General features: G+C 40.8%; 1 protein-coding gene across 1 annotated transcript in view; it reads left to right on the top strand.

Annotated features, from left to right (window-relative positions):
• Positions 1 to 18,182, top strand: part of fam91a1 (family with sequence similarity 91 member A1) — an 84,522-nt gene that overhangs the window by 42,335 nt on the left and 24,005 nt on the right. Inside the window, exons 5-12 of the mRNA XM_060904749.1 lie at positions 590 to 657; positions 908 to 1,021; positions 6,751 to 6,841; positions 7,119 to 7,181; positions 8,587 to 8,693; positions 8,809 to 8,847; positions 13,151 to 13,263; positions 13,365 to 13,474. Coding sequence (XP_060760732.1) covers positions 590 to 657; positions 908 to 1,021; positions 6,751 to 6,841; positions 7,119 to 7,181; positions 8,587 to 8,693; positions 8,809 to 8,847; positions 13,151 to 13,263; positions 13,365 to 13,474 — 705 coding nt within the window. The remainder of the gene's footprint in view (positions 1 to 589; positions 658 to 907; positions 1,022 to 6,750; positions 6,842 to 7,118; positions 7,182 to 8,586; positions 8,694 to 8,808; positions 8,848 to 13,150; positions 13,264 to 13,364; positions 13,475 to 18,182) is intronic.

Below are 18,182 nucleotides of genomic sequence, written 5' to 3'. Positions count from 1 at the left end.
CTCCCATTCACACACTCGCTGATGTTTAATAGCACTTGAGAGTCAAGTTCTCAAGGATTGAACCCGGGATCGTGGAGCCGTGAGGCAGCAATGCTATAAAATATTAATGCGTATTATTTATTGATATCAAATTAAAAGCTCTGGGATATGGGATGTGTTGTCTCGCTCAGTAAACAGCAGAGAATCTGTTCAAGGACAGTTTTAGGATGAGTGCAACGGATTTAGCCATTTAAGTGGCCTTTATTGGTTTTGCATAACCTTGCTGTCCAGGAGCCTCATTTCTGAACAGTATAGACTCTCAAAAGGGGCATTTTATGATTTTGACACTAATATCTGACAAACACATGCCTCGAGGTTGGGGAGTGGAAAGAAGAAACAACTTCCTGTATGGTGAAGGGGTATGATGATGAATAATTATGAGCGATAAATAGTGTAGGAAAAACCGTGTATTTGTAGTTTAACTGCCAAAATACAATGATGGTCATGTACATGGGTGTGTGTTCACTGGTTTTATAAAGATTCTGTGGAATCTACTATACGGAGTGTTATATAATGGCTCTGGTTATAGATGCGACTCTTTACCTTTCAGGTTTGAGGCTTCTCGGCATTGGGCGGAACCAGTACATCGATCTGATGAATCAGTGCAGGTCATCTAAAGTAAGGAAAAAAAAAGTACTCTTTGATGCAGCTCAATCTGTCAGTCCTTTCATGATTGTGCAGCTATGTTAATGAAGTGTGTGGAAGCTGTCTCAGTCTCTCTGAGGGTTTTCTGCATGAAAATTGTCAGATGGTCTTTCTGTTGGAAGAACCCAGAGGAGAGCAGTGTAGCACTCCTCAGAGAGTCATGCCTTGTAGATGTAATGAAATTCACATGCTCCTGCCTAAGCAAGCATCTGTCCCCGACCAGAAATTCTTCCGTAGAAAATCAGCAAGGGATCTTCTGCCAGCCAAACCAGTGGAGATCTCAGTGGAGCCGTGGTGGGTAGCGCAAACCAGCTTCATCACCGAGGACGACATAAGGGTAAGTAATCAGACAACAATCTTTTGAGCGCTGGATTAAATGATGCATGTTAAAACATTCAAGCTTCTGGAAAGGACCTGGTACTTGATACCTGATGAAGAATAACAATGCTGAAATTCTTGAAAGTATTCACTCAGTCATGTGAAGGATAAGAAAAAACAGATTTTTTTTTTTTTTGGTTGTGTAAATATTCACCCCCTGGGTGACAAACCACTGTTTATTGTACTTGTAGCTGCAAGTCTTCTGGCGTATGTCTCTATTAGGTTTGCACATCTGAGCCCGATATTTTTGCCCATCCTTCTTGCTCAAGCTCTGTCAGATTGGATGGAAGCCAATGGTAAGAACTAATCTTCCAGGTCTTGCTACAGATTCTCAATCAGATTGAGGTCTGGATATTGACTGGGCCATTCTAACACGTTCTTGATTTTAAACCACTCCGGTATAGCTTTTGCAGTATGCCATGGATATTTTTCCTGCAGGAAGGTGAACCTCGGCCCCGGTATCAAGTCCACTAGAGACTAGAACAGGTTTTCTTGGCTCGCCCTGTATTTGGTTCCATCCATCTTGTCAGTTTTCTGCAGTGTTGTAGTCGAGTCACTAAACCTCAAGTCCGAGTCCAGTCTCGAGTCCCCAGCGTTCGAGCCCGAGTCATTAGAAAAAAATTCGAGTCGAGTCCACTATTGATCCAAGTCAAGTCCGAGAACAAGACTCTAACCGCACCATGTGATGGTGGCTGTTTCAGCGCCGTTAATATTAGTTTGTTCCTGAACAGGTGAATGTGCTTCTCTTTATCAGGGAGTGCGAAGTAGTCTGTCCGAGATGGTTGGGAGACGGATGTAAGTGCAGAAGGTGTGTTTATTAATACAACCCCGATTCCAAAAAAAGTTGGGACAAAGTATAAATTGTAAATAAAAACGGAATGCAATGACGTGGAAGTTTCAAAATTCCATATTTTATTCAGAATAGAACATAGATGACATATCAAATGTTTAAACTGAGAAAATGTATCATTTAAAGAGGAAAAAATAGGTGATTTTAAATTTCATGACAACAACACATCTCAAAAAAGTTGGGACAAGGCCATGTTTACCACTGTGAGACATCCCCTTTTCTCTTTACAACAGTCTGTAAACGTCTGGGGACTGAGGAGACAAGTTGCTCAAGTTTAGGGATAGGAATGTTAACCCATTCTTGTCTAATGTAGGATTCTAGTTGCTCAACTGTCTTAGGTCTTTTTTGTCGTATCTTCCGTTTTATGATGCGCCAAATGTTTTCTATGGGTGAAAGATCTGGACTGGAGGCTGGCCAGTTCAGTACCCGGACCCTTCTTCTACGCAGCCATGATGCTGTAATTGATGCAGTATGTGGTTTGGCATTGTCATGTTGGAAAATGCAAGGTCTTCCCTAAAAGAGACGTCGTCTGGATGGGAGCATATGTTGCTGTAGAACCTGGATATACCTTTCAGCATCACTGGTGTCTTTCCAGATGTGTAAGCTGCCCATGCCACACGCACTAATGCAACCCCATACCATCAGAGATGCAGGCTTCTGAACTGAGCGCTGATAACAACTTGGGTCGTCCTTCTCCTCTTTAGTCCGAATGACCCGGTGTCCCTGATTTCCATAAAGAACTTCAAATTTTGATTCGTCTGACCACAGAACAGTTTTCCACTTTGCCACAGTCCATTTTAAATAAGCCTTGGCCCAGAGAAGACGTCTGCGCTTCTGGATCATGTTTAGATACGGCTTCTTCTTTGAACTATAGAGTTTTAGCTGGCAACGGCGGATGGCACGGTGAATTGTGTTCACAGATAATGTTCTCTGGAAATATTCCTGAGCCCATTTTGTGATTTCCAATACAGAAGCATGCCTGTATGTGATGCAGTGCCGTCTAAGGGCCCGAAGATCACGGGCACCCAGTGTGGTTTTCCGGCCTTGACCCTTACGCACAGAGATTCTTCCAGATTCTCTGAATCTTTTGATGATGATATGCACTGTAGATGATGATATGTTCAAACTCCTTTGCAATTTTACACTGTCGAACTCCTTTCTGATATTGCTCCACTATTTGTCAGCGCAGAATTAGGGGGATTGGTGATCCTCTTCCCATCTTTACTTCTGAGAGCCGCTGCCACTCCAAGATGCTCTTTTTATACCCAGTCATGTTAATGACCTATTGCCAATTGACCTAATGAATTGCAATTTGGTCCTCCAGCTGTTCCTTTTTTGTACCTTTAACTTTTCCAGCCTCTTATTGCCCCTGTCCCAACTTTTTTGAGAAGTGTTGCTGTCATGAAATTTCAAATGAGACAATATTTGGCATGAAATTTCAAAATGTCTCACTTTCGACATTTGAGATGTTGTCTATGTTCTATTGTGAATACAATATCAGTTTTTGAGATTTGTAAATTATTGCATTCCATTTTTATTTACAATTTGTACTTTGTCCCAACTTTTTTGGAATCGGGGTTGTGTGTGTGTATATATATATATGTGCAAAAGGCTGAGGCATACATAAAAAAATCCTCTAGACCAAATTTGATATGTTGTCTATGTTCTATTTTTTTAAAGATTTTTTTGGGGCTTTTTTCACCTTTATTGGATAGGACAGCATAGAGACAGGAAATGAGCAGGAGAGAGATGGGGAGGGATCGGGAAATGACCTCGGGTTGGAATCAAACCCGGGTCCCCGGATTTATGGTATGGCGCCTTAGTCAACTGAGCCATGACGCCTCCGTCTATGTTCTATTGTGAATACAATATCAGTTTTTGAGATATTTGTAAATTATTGCATTCCATTTTTATTTACAATTTGTACTTTGTCCCAACTTTTTTGGAATCGGGGTTGTACAAGTGAAGACGGTAAACAATCCAGAACGACAGGAAAAATCATAAAATGGTGAAACAGGCAATAGGTCGAGCGAGGCACAAACAGGCTATCGTAGACTCGGCAGAATCAAAGACGAGAAACAGGAAATCAGGGATCAGGAAACCAGACAAGGAAATAAGGCTCGGTAATGTATCAAGAATGCAACTCAATACTTCACAAAGTAAGTGTGTTTTCACGGTTTTTATATTGGTGCGCTGATTGCGCCTAAATCCTGTGCAGGTGCGAGTTGTTTACGGTGTGCGTGCGAGAGTTCACTTGGTACGTGCGCTGTCCGGAGCACGCCCAAGAGTCTATCTGATGCACGCGCCAAGGCGCGCAGGTGTGACACTCTTGCATGAAATTAGTATAAAAATTAATGTAGATATAAATATCTTGTACCCAATTATTATGGCATGTGACAAAAAATAAAGAAAACATCCAAGTCTCGTCTCCAATTTACGAGTCTGAGTGCAGTGAATGCACGAGTCTGAGTCATCAGTGCTCAAGTCAAGTTAAGTTAAGAATCCTTAAAATTAGGGCACGAGTCGGACTCGAGTACTACAAGCCTGGTTTCCCAGTAACTGCTGATGAAGCACGTTCGCACAACATGGTGCTACCACCACCATGCTTCACTGCAGGTGCAGTGTTGGGTTTCTGCCAAATGTTGAGATTTGTACCTTCATTATACCAGAGAACATTTTGCATTCTTGCTTATATATTTTTCCAAAATGTTTGTTCTTTTTGCCACTTGAATTTTTTTTTTTCGATAAAGCCCAGCTTTACAGAGTTTCTGCTCTGTGAATGGGTTCTCCGATCTGAGCTTTGGAGCTGTTCATCTCCTTCAGAATTACCCTTGGCCCCTTGGTTGCAGCTCTGACTAATGTATTACCTGGTCACTGATGGATGCTGGACAGCATCCTCTAAGCAGAGTCATGCTTTTTCTTTCCAGTTTTTAATAATGGATTTAATGGCACTCTGCAGGATGTTCAAAATTTGGGACATTTTTGATATTTTTTTTAATAACCAAACCCTGACTGATACATTATCATACTTTTGTGGTTAACACACACGCCATGTTGCACTTAAAATCTACAGGCCACCTTTGGTTTTGTATTTGCATTCAATTTTTTAATTAACCACCCTTCCACCAATCATCAGGATCAGCTACTGACCACAGGACTGATATCAGCTGGAGATTTTTATTTATTTATTTTTAAGTGTTTTCCACTTGACATTGAGGAGTTTAATAAGCTGAGAAATTCTGTTCTGCTTGCTACACACCTACTAGCACCAGACACCACCATATCAGTGTCACTGCTGTGCTGATGATCCTATTTTGGTCTGTAGTGGATGATGGGGCTTGTATATCTCTATGAGGTGTGAATATGGAGGTTTACCTGATTTAAATATGTATATTATAATATTGTATCTCGAAAGTCACACCCATTTATATAACTTGAACTTCTTTGACAGTATTTACACTTTAAAAACTCTGATCCGTCCATCCACACGTCCATCCATACACTACTGTTCAAAAGTTTGGGGTCACTTTGAAATGTCCTTATTTTTGAAAGAAAAGCACTGTTCTTTTCAATGAAGATCACTTTAAACTAATCAGAAATCCACTCTATACATTGCTAATGTGGTAAATGACTATTCTAGCTGCAAATGTCTGGTTTTTGGTGCAATATCTCCATAGGTGTATAGAGGCCCATTTCCAGCAACTCTCACTCCAGTGTTCTAATGGTACAATGTGTTTGCTCATTGCCTCAGAAGGCTAATGGATGATTAGAAAACCCTTGTACAATCATGTTAGCACAGCTGAAAACAGTTGAGCTCTTTAGAGAAGCTATAAAACTGACCTTCCTTTGAGCAGATTGAGTTTCTGGAGCATCACATTTGTGGGGTCGATTAAATGCTCAAAATGGCCAGAAAACTGTCTCGACTATATTTTCTATTCATTTTACAACTTATGGTGGTAAATAAAAGTGTGACTTTTCATGGAAAACACAAAATTGTCTGGGCGACCCCAAACTTTTGAACGGTAATGTACGTCTGTACATCCATCCACCCGTCCATCCATTCATCCATATGTACGTACATCCATAGTGGAAGTCAACTCATGACTGACTAAGACCACTTCTTGTACTCATAAACATTCCAAGAGTCCAAGAAATTCCTGTGCGTGAGTTTGTTTTGAGTGGATAAAGTGTTGCACATCACTAAACCCACTTCTTAGTACAGTCAGGTTGACACCAGTGGCACAACAGAGGTTGAGACGACCAGCAACCAACTGAACCTCAGGTTTTATCTACGAGTTTCCCTCTCCTAGAAAAATGTTCTGACGAGAACTAGGGGTCCTTCACTCCCAGTGGGCTTACCGCACGCTCGGACACCATCCCAAGTATTTCTACGTCCCCACGCATACGTATATCCATACTTGCATCCATCCATATGTCCGTCCATCCATCCATCCATCCATCCATCCATCTGTACGTCCATCCATTCACACGTACACATGTCCGTCCATCCATCCATCATCCATCCATACGTACATCCATCCATATGTCCGTCCATCCATCCATCCATCCATCTGTACGTCCATCCATCCACACGTACACACGTCCATCCATCCATCTGTCCATCTATCCATCTGTCCATACGTACATCCATCCATATATATGTATGTATGTATGTATGTATGTATGTATGTATGTATGTATGGTGTGTGTGTGTAAATGTATAAAAAATATTAGTTTTTACGGAAATGAATCCTATCCTCAAACTCTCAAAACAGTCCTTTATAGTTGCTCATCAGTCATGGTATTATTCTGAGTGCCACTGTGTTGGATGATTACAGATCTGTTCTTCGGCGGAGAAGAGGGCCATTGATAAGATGATTGATTCCGGACCCCAGCTGGCTGGATCAATGGAGTACAATGTGGTTCTCAGTGAGTGTCGTATCTGAGAGGCTCAGGCTGACAGAAATTCAGATAAATGAAAAGCCAGTTAAAAATAATGAGATGTGTTACGATGGAGTGCAGTACATAGAGCTGTGCATCATGCAGGCTGAATAAAGGCTCAGAGAAGAAGCGAAGTTGAGTGTTGAGAGTATGTATGAAGTTTTTAAAGTGCAATCCATACTCTGGAAATGTAGGTATTCGGTTGATTTTGTGCTTCAAGTGACATCAAATCTCATGCTTGCTTTTTGTTTCTTCCCTTTCGAAGGTCTGTATAACAGGGGCTTTATATACCTTGATGTGCCCATATCTGATGACAGCTGTATCTCAGGTATGTAGTTATCAGTTAAAAAAGTAGGTTGTTTGTGAATAGTGCAACAATGTGCGTGTGTGTGTGTGTGTTGGGAGGGAGTGTAGGATGGCAGGATGCCCAGATCAGATCTCTGAGCTCTTGTATGTGGAAGACGGGAAATTGCATTTCCCCCCCAAGTGTGTTGTATCCTCTGTCGTAGCATAAGCAGCAGGTTTATAAAGATGCAGTGACTCAGAGGAAACATGTTCGCCCACATCCTCCCCAGATTGTAGAGGGAATTGGCCATGACCAAACTGGAAGAAAATGGGATATATATACTCAACAAAAATAAAAACTTTACACTCGTTTCAAAGTCAATAATTTGAACATTTTGGAAAATAGGTTTGAAATAATGATTGTATTCAATTATCTTGTCATTAAAGATGCTATAGCATACAGATCATGTTTGTCATGGAATCGGTTCCACCGCAAATACGACGACAATGTCCATGATCAAAAACTGTGAGTCACAACTTAATGAAATCATGTCAGTATCGGGTGTGTCCTCCATGGGCGTTCACAACTGCGATACAACGTCTCCTCATGGATTGGACGATGCGTCTGAACACAGCTTGGGGAATGCGCCGCCATATTTATACCAACATGGCACCAAGCTCCTGCAAGTTCTGTGGAGGGTTCCTTACGGTCGGCTGTGGTGCCAGTTTGATGGAGACGTGTCTGGAGATTATGGATGGTCTGTCGACTGCATCCCATAACCCTCGCAACGTCAGTGACGGATGTTCCCGTATTCAGCATGCCAATGGCACGTTCACGCTGAATGTTTGACAGTCGTGGCATTGCAAATTAACGAATAATTAACCATAAAACCTTGTTTTTCTGAGATGACACTCTACTCTGCTACCGTGAGATCAATTGCACGTGTATCAATAGGTCACGTCACTTGTCACGTGGAAACGTGATTTTAGCGTGCAGTGCTCTCACACGTGCTACGTAGGCCCGACCAGTAGAATGAATGTGTGACGTAATGCCCTTGACAATGCATTTAACCATAATCACAACAAGAACTCTTTCAAGAAAAGTTTCTAAACACTATTTGAAAAATAATGAGTGTCAAGTTTTTATTTTTCCTGAGTATATTTTTTTAAAAAAAAGGTGTGGTTTTATTTTTACTTCACGAATGTGGCGTAATTTATTTATTTATTTATTTTTTAAAAGACATCTGGACTGTTCATTGTTCTAGACATAGTCGTGTAGATTTAAAAGGTTTTAGCTCATCCTTGCCCGGTAATATTTTTCTTTGCAACTGTTATGTGTAATAGCAGCTGAGAGGACCATTAGCAGAAAATGACTAATCTCACCTCCATTTGGAACAATTCCAGAGAAAACATTTGTGCTGATGATTTTGGTTCTGGTCCATTTGCAGTGCCACCTCTGGAGGGTTTCGTCATGAACCGGGTCCAGGGCGATTACTTCGAAACACTGCTGTATAAAATCTTTGTGTCCATTGATGAGCAGACCAATGTGTCGGAGGTATATATTAATATTTACGTGTTTATAAATATATATTAGCTCTTGTAATTGGTGGTGTCTTTATTTTTTAAATTTCCTTCATCCATCGCTCACTTTTTCTTATTTGTACCATCAGCTGGCGAACGTGCTTGAGATTGACTTGGGCCTGGTAAAGGTATGTATTTCATACTATTTTGTATTATTATTATTATTATTGTGGTGTTACTGCACCATTATTTTTTTGAACATGGTGCACTTTTAAAGGAGAACTGAAGTCATTTTTAAACTTGCTTTATTTCTTAATTAACATGTTATTTAATTACATTTTCGGTTTTAGTAACCTTATATCGTGACTCGTATTGGCAACTAATCGCAATTAAATATTATACTTATCGGCCTATTCGGTTTTTAACCGTGTTGAATTTAGTTCGTTTGGTCCATGGCAGGCGTCGCTTATCCGCGCGATCTTCACGTGACTTGTGTGAGACTTCGAAACGTGACGTGTCAGCCAGGTGTCAGTGCCGCCATTTTGAAAACTGTTTCCCAAACGAAATATTGCACAAAAACGAGTTTAAATGACGATTACTGTCTTTTTTTTTTTTTTTTTTAACTTTCCTGATTGCTATCAAAACAAACAAAACTTCCTGCTTGATTACATCAGCGTTCGAAAGAGGGCGCACGTGTCTTTTGACAGCGTTGGCAGATGTCGGTCGCTCTGATTTCCGCTGTACGTTTTACTTCCGTCCTACGATGTCTCGCACAGGTCTCAACGAATCTCATTTACGGCCATCGCTTTGACATATGGACTGATATATTACAGAGCATATTTCAAACACTCTTAACTTGCTATAGCAGCGACAAAATAATAATAATAATAATAAATAATAATAATAAGTTGAATTTATATAGCGCCTTTCAAGAAACCCAAGGACGCTTTACAATTATAAACAAAGGAAAAAATAAATAAATAAATAAATAAAGGGAAAAAATAATAATAAAAAATAATAAATAAATGAATAAATAATAAAAAAATAAAAAGTAAAAAGTCCACCAAGTAGGGGTCAGGATGTAATTCCCGTGGTGTAGCAGCCACAGTCCCACCAAAAGGCGCATGAAAACGAGTCCCACATCTCCAGCACAGCCGCCGCGACGCCGTCAGCCACATCGCTCAAACACCACGCCGTGGATCCACAAAGCGAGCAGAGAAGCTCCGCCACGCAGAGCGCTGGTGTGTCCCAAACCGCCTGCACAGCCGCCGCGACGCCACCGAGCAACATCGCTCGGAACATCACGCCAAGCATTAAAGCGCAGCGCGCTGGACAACCACCATGTTAATTGAGCAACGAGCTCACTGCAGTCCACAGCTGGGAGCACAGGCATCACCCACAGCGAACCAAGGCCTGGAGGGAACCAACGCCCAAAACTGGGTCCGGAGCTACACCACAACCGGTGGACAAAACACTCAAACAAACACCAAACTACACAAACACACAGGAAAAAAAAATGAAAATTGAAAAAAAAAGAAAATAAAATTAAAAAAGCTCTCAAAAATAGCGATCAAAAATGCATTCCGAGATTTAATAAAATGAGAAATAGAATTTTCATGATTAAAAAATTTGCCTTCAGTTCTCCTTTAACGGCTGTACAGTAATCCTTTGTCGCTTGGCGAATTTAGCCATGCAGCGTCACTGTGTTCACTCTGAATAGGGAAAGAGATTAAACGAAATTTTCTTTTTAGGAGTTGGACCCTATTTAATCATCAGATGCAGTAAAAGCAAGGGTGTTTTTGTACATCGTAATTATAGCCTCATTTTTTTTTGTAATTAAAGAGCTCATCCAGAGACCTGATCTTTACTAGTGCATTTATTTTGACTCGAGGCTGCCAGTATCCATTTGCATTCAATCTTGATATTTTCTTAAGATGAACAGACTGTAAGCGCCCGTTCCCTGCAGTCATCTAATCCCATTATGCTCGAATTCATTTATTCAGTTCAGTTGATAACAATGGATGTGAATAAATGTCACAGTGCAAATTTAGTTCCAGGGAAAAACCTGCACGTTAATGTTAAAACCGACGGTATTGACGGATTAAATACAGTTGTAAAACTCATTTAAATAAAGTATTAATCCAACAAAAACAAGCTTTAAGATTAATCCACTTTGTTGATAATAGAGAAAGTGCCCTTCCATCTCATTATCTCATTATCTCTAGCCGCTTTATCCTGTTCTACAGGGTCGTAGGCAAGCTGGAGCCTATCCCAGCTGACTACGGGTGAAAGGCGGGGTACACCCTGGACAAGTCGCCAGGTCATCACAGGGCTGACACATAGACACAGACAACCATTCACACTCACATTCACACCTACGCTCAATTTAGAGTCACCAGTTAACCTAACCTGCATGTCTTTGGACTGTGGGGGAAACCGGAGCACCCGGAGGAAACCCACGCGGACACGGGGAGAACATGCAAACTCCGCACAGAAAGGCCCTCGCTGGCCACGGGGCTCGAACCCGGACCTTCTTGCTGTGAGGCGACAGCGCTAACCACTACACCACCGTGCAGCCAGTGCCCCTCCATTGTTTTCCAAAACCAATATTTTACCAGCGAATCTTCTTTTCTATGAATGTATTTCTAAATTAATGTATGACGTTGTTAATCAAAGTGCACCCTCAAACATTTGTAAATTATTTTCTTCTATTTCTAGTATCCATTCTTATAACACTAGGTCATCTTACTCCAAGAACTTATATACTCAGTATTCTCGCACAAATCTACAAAAGAACTCATTTTCCCATGTTGGTGTTAGGGTATGGAACCAGATTCCAACTTCTATAAGATCTTCATCTAAATTGTCGTTCAAGAAAAAAGTCAGACACCACCTTTTTTCTGATTTAAGTAGATATGGATATGATGTTGACATCTCCAAACTCTTTCTTTCTACATAATTTTATTTCTATCTATAATATATATATATATATATATATATATATATATATATATATATATATATATATGAGTGATTCCACGCTTATGGGTACTGAAATGGGGACATTAACTTATTTTTAAAAATTCACCTAAAACCATTTCTTTTTTTACCATCAGGTCACAAAACATGTAATCTTTAATGAATGATATGTTAAAAGATAACTTTAATTTTCTGAGATGTAATAAAAACACATTTATATGCCAAAGTCAAGCCTATGAGTTCCAAAATGATGTCTGTTACATTACTTCTGTTACGATTGTCCATCTCGCGTCTGTTACAAATTAATTACAATCTAGCTCTATACCATGTTAATCTTATTGAAAGAATGTGTATGTTTATTCTACTACACATGTTTATTAATTATATTTGCTAAAACATCACCTTCCTGTGTTTCAAAAAGTAATTCTACATTGTTAAAATTGAGAATATATATGTCCACAACTCTTCTGTTACGTTCTGACTTTGGCATATAAATATGTTTTTATTACATCTCAGAAAATTAAAGTTATCTTTTAACATATCATTCATTAAAGATTACATGTTTTGTGACCTGATGGTAAAAAAAGAAATGGTTTTAGGTGAATTTTTAAAAATAAGTTCATGTCCCCATTTCAGTACCCATAAGCGTGGAATCACTCATATATATATATATATATACACAATCTTAGCTTTAATTTTAAATATTATTTAATACTATCCATGAATTATTATTATTATAAGTATACCTCTCTCTTTTTTTCAATGTTATTGAATGATATATTACTGTACCTTTATATCGAATAACAAGTATTGTCTCCTCTTTTTCTTTTTGTTACCAAATAGTTAATTTGTCAAGTATGTTCTTATCTTTTTCATACATATTTAAGTATTATATTAATTAATATAAAATATGAGTCTGCCTTGATTAGCAGTGCGCTATTTGCAGACTGGTGTAGTCTATTACATGTTTATATGTAACTGAAATAAAAGATTGAGATTGAGTCTACACGTGTAAACCGTATGCAAAGGAAACCGCGGGATTTCTCTTATTCGCCGATGTCAAACGGAGAAAATGGTCTTCAGCCGAATTGGTGCCTGACCTACTTTCGTCTGTCGTGTTTTTACGTGTTTGAGGAGCGAGGAGGCAGTGCAGATTTATCTCTGTGTGAATGTGCTGGAGTTTTCATCGTCTTTTCTCTTTTCCTAGCGTCATTTCAGGGGGGTGGTTTTCCGATTGCTCTGATGTACAAAACAAACGATGAGTCGCGGTTACTTTGTGCCAGGATGCGCTTAGAAGTGATGTACGTATCTTGGGCGATTATAAAGACGACGATGTTCTCGATCAGATTGGTTGTTTGTGTGGTTAATATTAAAAGGATTGTCTCTGGAAATATTATAAAGCCTCGGTTCTCTCTTTCGGGAATGAGGAATGATCAGTTGAAAGTGATGGTGATTGCTGTTTTAAAAACAAAAACAAAAAAAACCACTCTTAGCTGTGTGTCTCGAATGCAGAATGCTGTGTCCATGTACTGCCGACTTGGTTTTGCCATCAAGAAAGGTCAAGTGATCAGCCCTGAGCAGCTGCACCCGTCATGGAAAAGCGCTCCCTCTGTCAACAGACTAAAGTACGGGAACTGGTTGTGTCTCTGCATGATTTTCAGTTACATTTTGAGCTAGATCTGAGCACATTTTGAGGTTTGGCTTTGTGTGTGTGTGTGTGTGTCAGGGGCACTATGGACCCTCAGAAGATGCTGCTGTCCTGGGAGGGAGGTAGTCCAGTAATGGAGGCTGGTTCCTCCGCTACTGACACAGACACCACCAGTTTGGAGGACCAAGGTGAGAGGGTACTGCTCTCGGACTCAGCCCATATGGGAAAACATTATATATTCACAGCAAGCGCTCAATTTCAAAAGCAGAAACCTTCATTCATTTGACCTTATATCCTATTCAGATTAAAAACATCTCACGTAAATTCTTTTTATTCAAATTGAAATTTAGATTTCATTTTGTAAGAACCTGAGATGTGACCTGAGAGTAACAAGATGAAAAAAAAAGGGTTAAATATGAAAGAAAGTCCTGTTAACCCACACACACCTCCCATGAGACAAATCCACAAGCACACTGTCGAGTATTTTGGGAGTAAATTGTACAGGGATAAAACATTTGACTGGACATGCTGTGACAGGAAAAGAATCAATGGTGGGTTGGTGTGATGGAGTCCGACTCGAAGCGCACTTACAGTTACCACCTCAGAGTTGATTCCCCCCCCCCATAACTAAGTATTTAATTTCTCTTATAACGGAGCAATTTGCCAGCACTAACATTTATTTATTTATTAATAAATGTTACGTTGTTCCTTTTAACGATTTGTGGGTGCAATTGGTCTTAAGTGATCAATCTCATTAAATCAGTCTCATTAAATCAGTCTCATTAATAATACCATTAATTTTGGTGCTTAATAATAAATTACCAAACAGCTAAATTATGGTATATTCCAAATTATTATGATCACTACCAATGCAGCAATAATGTATTACTTACCATACTACATAGACAGCCAATAGCACTCATATACACCTTGGATAAAGGCAATTTGGAGGTCTTTGAGATTGTGTGACTTCAAGGATATATCAGCAAAAACAATCACAGTTTCAGGATAATTGAATTTATTATAACAAAGATACTAAATGAATAATGGTAGTTGAATACATTATATACAATATGGTCATATACTTGATGTGCATGTATGTGTGTGTATGTGAGAGGGAGAGCAAAGGGTGTGTGTGTGTGTGTGTGTGTTTCAGAGATTGGAATTTATCTGAGGTGTTGGGGGAAGGGATTCCACGTGGTCTCTTTGAGACAAAAGAATTAGCCCTGGTTGCTAATGAGACAAAGGAATTAGCCATAGTAGCTAATTACACTAGCTTATAACATTACTAAATCCACTGAAATCTTAATGAGGTCAAAATATGTGTAATAATGAAATTAAAGGTGTTAGGAAGGATAGAGAAAGAGCATGCAACAGCCTATCTATTAACAGTTGAGAGAACAAAAATAGAACACAAGATCAGTGTGCACAATTAAACGGTTCCTGAGTTTAAATTCACACTACTTCATAAAGCTAATTCCTAAGACTAGTCTTTGCCCAAATGCCAGTCTTACTTCCAGTATTTTGCTCCTATGTAGGAATGCAGAGATGTTCCGAAATTTCTGGAGTTCACAGGAGCACATGGGTCGCTTCCGTGAAAGCGCAGAGAATTCTTGGTCCGACGCTTCATCGTTCGTGAAGAAGAGTCTCTGCTCAATAATGTGCACAGCGATTAAGTCAGAAGGAATCCGGTCGCTTCTAACTTTTAATTAACTGCTTTGGGCTGCAGTCGTAACGTTACTTATAATGAACAAATAAAAACCGGTTGTAACTCAATCTGAGTGAGAGCACGATTTAAGTAGTTTTACTGTGGCCAGTGGTAAACGAAAAACGCGCTGAATCTTCTTTCTTGCCAGGCAGAAGTCGTGATTTCGGACGGTCCGGTGAGAGAGTGCCTCTTTATGTCTGTGTGACCCAAGTCACATCCGCGCCAAAGAGATAGAATGGAAGTTTACTGAGTCACTTATAGAGTCATGGAGGAAGTGACGTAGGTGATCCCGCCCAGCCGTGACGTAGGCCATCGCGGAAGTTAGTTGATGGGATTTGTAGTTCTTAGATGGGACGTGACTGTCCCTACAGATTTCTACTTACGTTTAATAATGTGGAATGTGAACCAAATTAGTTCCAGTTATCGTTTCCATTATAGCAGCTATAAACACTCATTCCCTCAGCCGGCTCCCCCCTTCCTCTTTCTCTCTTGAAGTTAAAGGTAGGGGAGACAACATTGGAGAAACCAATCAGAGTAAGCTAGATTTTGAAAGTATCCAATCAAAAAAATCCCACCCTCTCCCACCAGGCCTCCCTCGAAAGCCACTCCTCCAAAACACATGAATGCGCACTGCCTGACTACCACTGGAAGATGAGGAAAATAACAACTTACCTCACAAACCAAAACAAATCACATAATTACCTGTTCAACAGAAATTCAGTCATCATACGTTGTTTTTTTCAAGCCCTTCAACTCCCTCAGTTGTCGTCATCGCTCAAAAACCATACCGACGTTCACTCTGGTTTGACCTCTTGCTGTATCCAGGCTTGTAGTACTCGAGTCCGACTCGTGCCCTAATTTTAAGGACTCATGACTTGACTTGGACTCGTGCATTAACTGCATTCGGATTCGTAAATTGGAGACGAGGACTCTTTTTTTTTTTTTTTTTCTCTTTATTTTTTATAATGTGCCATAATAATTTGGCATAAGATATTTATACCGCTTGTATCCCCAAGATACTTAAACTCCTCCACTTTAGGTAGCAACTCCCCCCTGACCCGGAGTAGGCATTCTACCCGTTTCCGGCTGAGAGCCATGGCCACGGACTTGGAGGTGCTGATTCTCATCCCAGACGCTTCGCACTCGGCTGCAAACCGTCCCAGCGCATGCTGTAAGTCACAGATTGATGAAGCCAACAGGATACAAGCAGTAGAAATGACTTTTCTCCGAAGGGCGGCTGGGCTGTCCCTGAGAGACAGGGTGAGTAGCTTGGTCATTCGGGAGAGACGCGGAGTAGAACAGCTGCTCCTCCACATCGAAAGGAGTCAGCTGAGGTGGTTTGGGCACCTTGTTAGGATGCCCCCTGGACGCCTCCCAAGGGAGGTTTTCTGGGCATGCCCCACCGGGAGGAGACCCCGGGGCAGACCCAGGACACTCTGGAGAGATTACGTCTCTTGGCTGGCCTGGGAACGCCTCGGTATTCCCCCGGAAGAACTGGTGGAGGTGGCCAGGGAGAGGGAAGTCTGGGCTGCTCTGCTTAGGCTGCTACCCTCCACGACCCGGACCCAGATAAATGGTAGAAGATGGATGGATATTTATATCTACGTTAATTTTTCTACTAATTTTGTATGAGTGTCACACTTGGGCACCTTGGCACGTGCATCAGATAGACTCTCGGGTGCACTCCGGACAGCGTGCACGCCAAGCGGACTCGTGCACCGTAAACGACTCGCACCTGCACAGGATTAAGGCACAGTCAGTGTGCCTGTATAAAAACTGTGAAAACGCACTTACTTTGCAAAGTATTGAGTTGCGTTGCTGATACATTACTAAGCCTTATTTCCTTGTTTGGGTTCCTGATCCCTGATTTCCTGTTCCTCGTCTTTGATTCTGCTGAGTCTATGATGGCCTGTTTTGTGCCTTGCTCGACCTATTGCCTGTTTTACGATTTTGCCCGCCGTTCTGGATTGTTTGTTTTCACTTGTATTAATAAACACACCTTCTGCACTTACATCCGTCTCCCAACCATCTCTGACAGAATACTTCACGCTCCCTGACAAAGAGAAGCACATTCACCTGTTCATACGTCATGTTCAGGAACAAACTAATGTTAATGGTGCTAAAACAGTCACCGTCAAATGGTGTGGTTGGAGTCTTGTTCTCAGACTCGAAAATTTTTTTTAATGACTCGGACTTGAACACTGGGGACTCGAGACTGGACTCAGACTCGAGGTTTAGTGACTCGACTACAACACTGGCTTTATCCAACCTCTTTTTCATTGCTTTGTTTAGCAGTGCAAGTTGTTGTAGATATAACTGGAAATTTTGGCCACGCTTTATGTGCCATTCTTGTGCGACTAGCTTGCTAGCTTTAGCAATATGTCTGCCCAGTCTTGTCAAGACTCCGGTCATGCACAGTGAGTGCACGGGCACAGTGGGTGCTTTTAGACCGTAGGCTTGGGTGGTATCTGGGTATTTAGAAATCCCAACGGTATGATTTTCAATGCCGTCACAAATACAGACACTCCCCTTTCTATTATACTGAGCCGGAGATGCTGGATTAACATGATGCAATGCACAGCACGTGCCACCAGAGGTCAGTCTACTGGTGAGAAAGGGGGTGATTTACATTGCGTGTTCTGCAACAATGAGGAAGAGGGGAGTGCTGTTGTTGAAATAATCCAGCGTTCGAAATTCGTAGCAGTCATGGGATAGTCAGACGACCCAATCATCGACTTCCATTCATTTCAGCTTTTTTGACATCAAATCACTTTTTACTTCTGAAGTGTTATGTCCCTTTATATGACCGTTGTTTATTTTCTAGAGGAAAACACAGCCGCTCCGTAAACGTTTTTCTCCAGCTATGATAAAAACGACGACGACGACATCCAGTCGCACAGTAGTGAAGTAACCGTATTGTTTGGATAAAAAGCTCTTCAGGAATCTGAAAAACCTATTCGACCTATACCACGAGTGCGTATACAGTAGCATCTGTAACGTTTTGTTGGATTGTGTTTTGGCTGCATTTGAAGAAAAAAAAAAAAAAAAGAGTCAAAGTCAGAATGTGAGCCAGAAGAATTTTTTGAGGTGTAGCTGCTGTGCAGCAAGAGGCTCAACAGGAAGTAACCTCAATCTGGAGGCAGCCTGAAGGTTAGAGAAGCAGTCTTGGGCCCAAAGGGTCGCTGGTT

The sequence above is a fragment of the Neoarius graeffei genome, chromosome 22 (assembly GCF_027579695.1).
Source record: "Neoarius graeffei isolate fNeoGra1 chromosome 22, fNeoGra1.pri, whole genome shotgun sequence".
NCBI lineage: Eukaryota > Metazoa > Chordata > Actinopteri > Siluriformes > Ariidae > Neoarius > Neoarius graeffei.
This window is presented reverse-complemented; position numbering and strand designations above follow the sequence as displayed.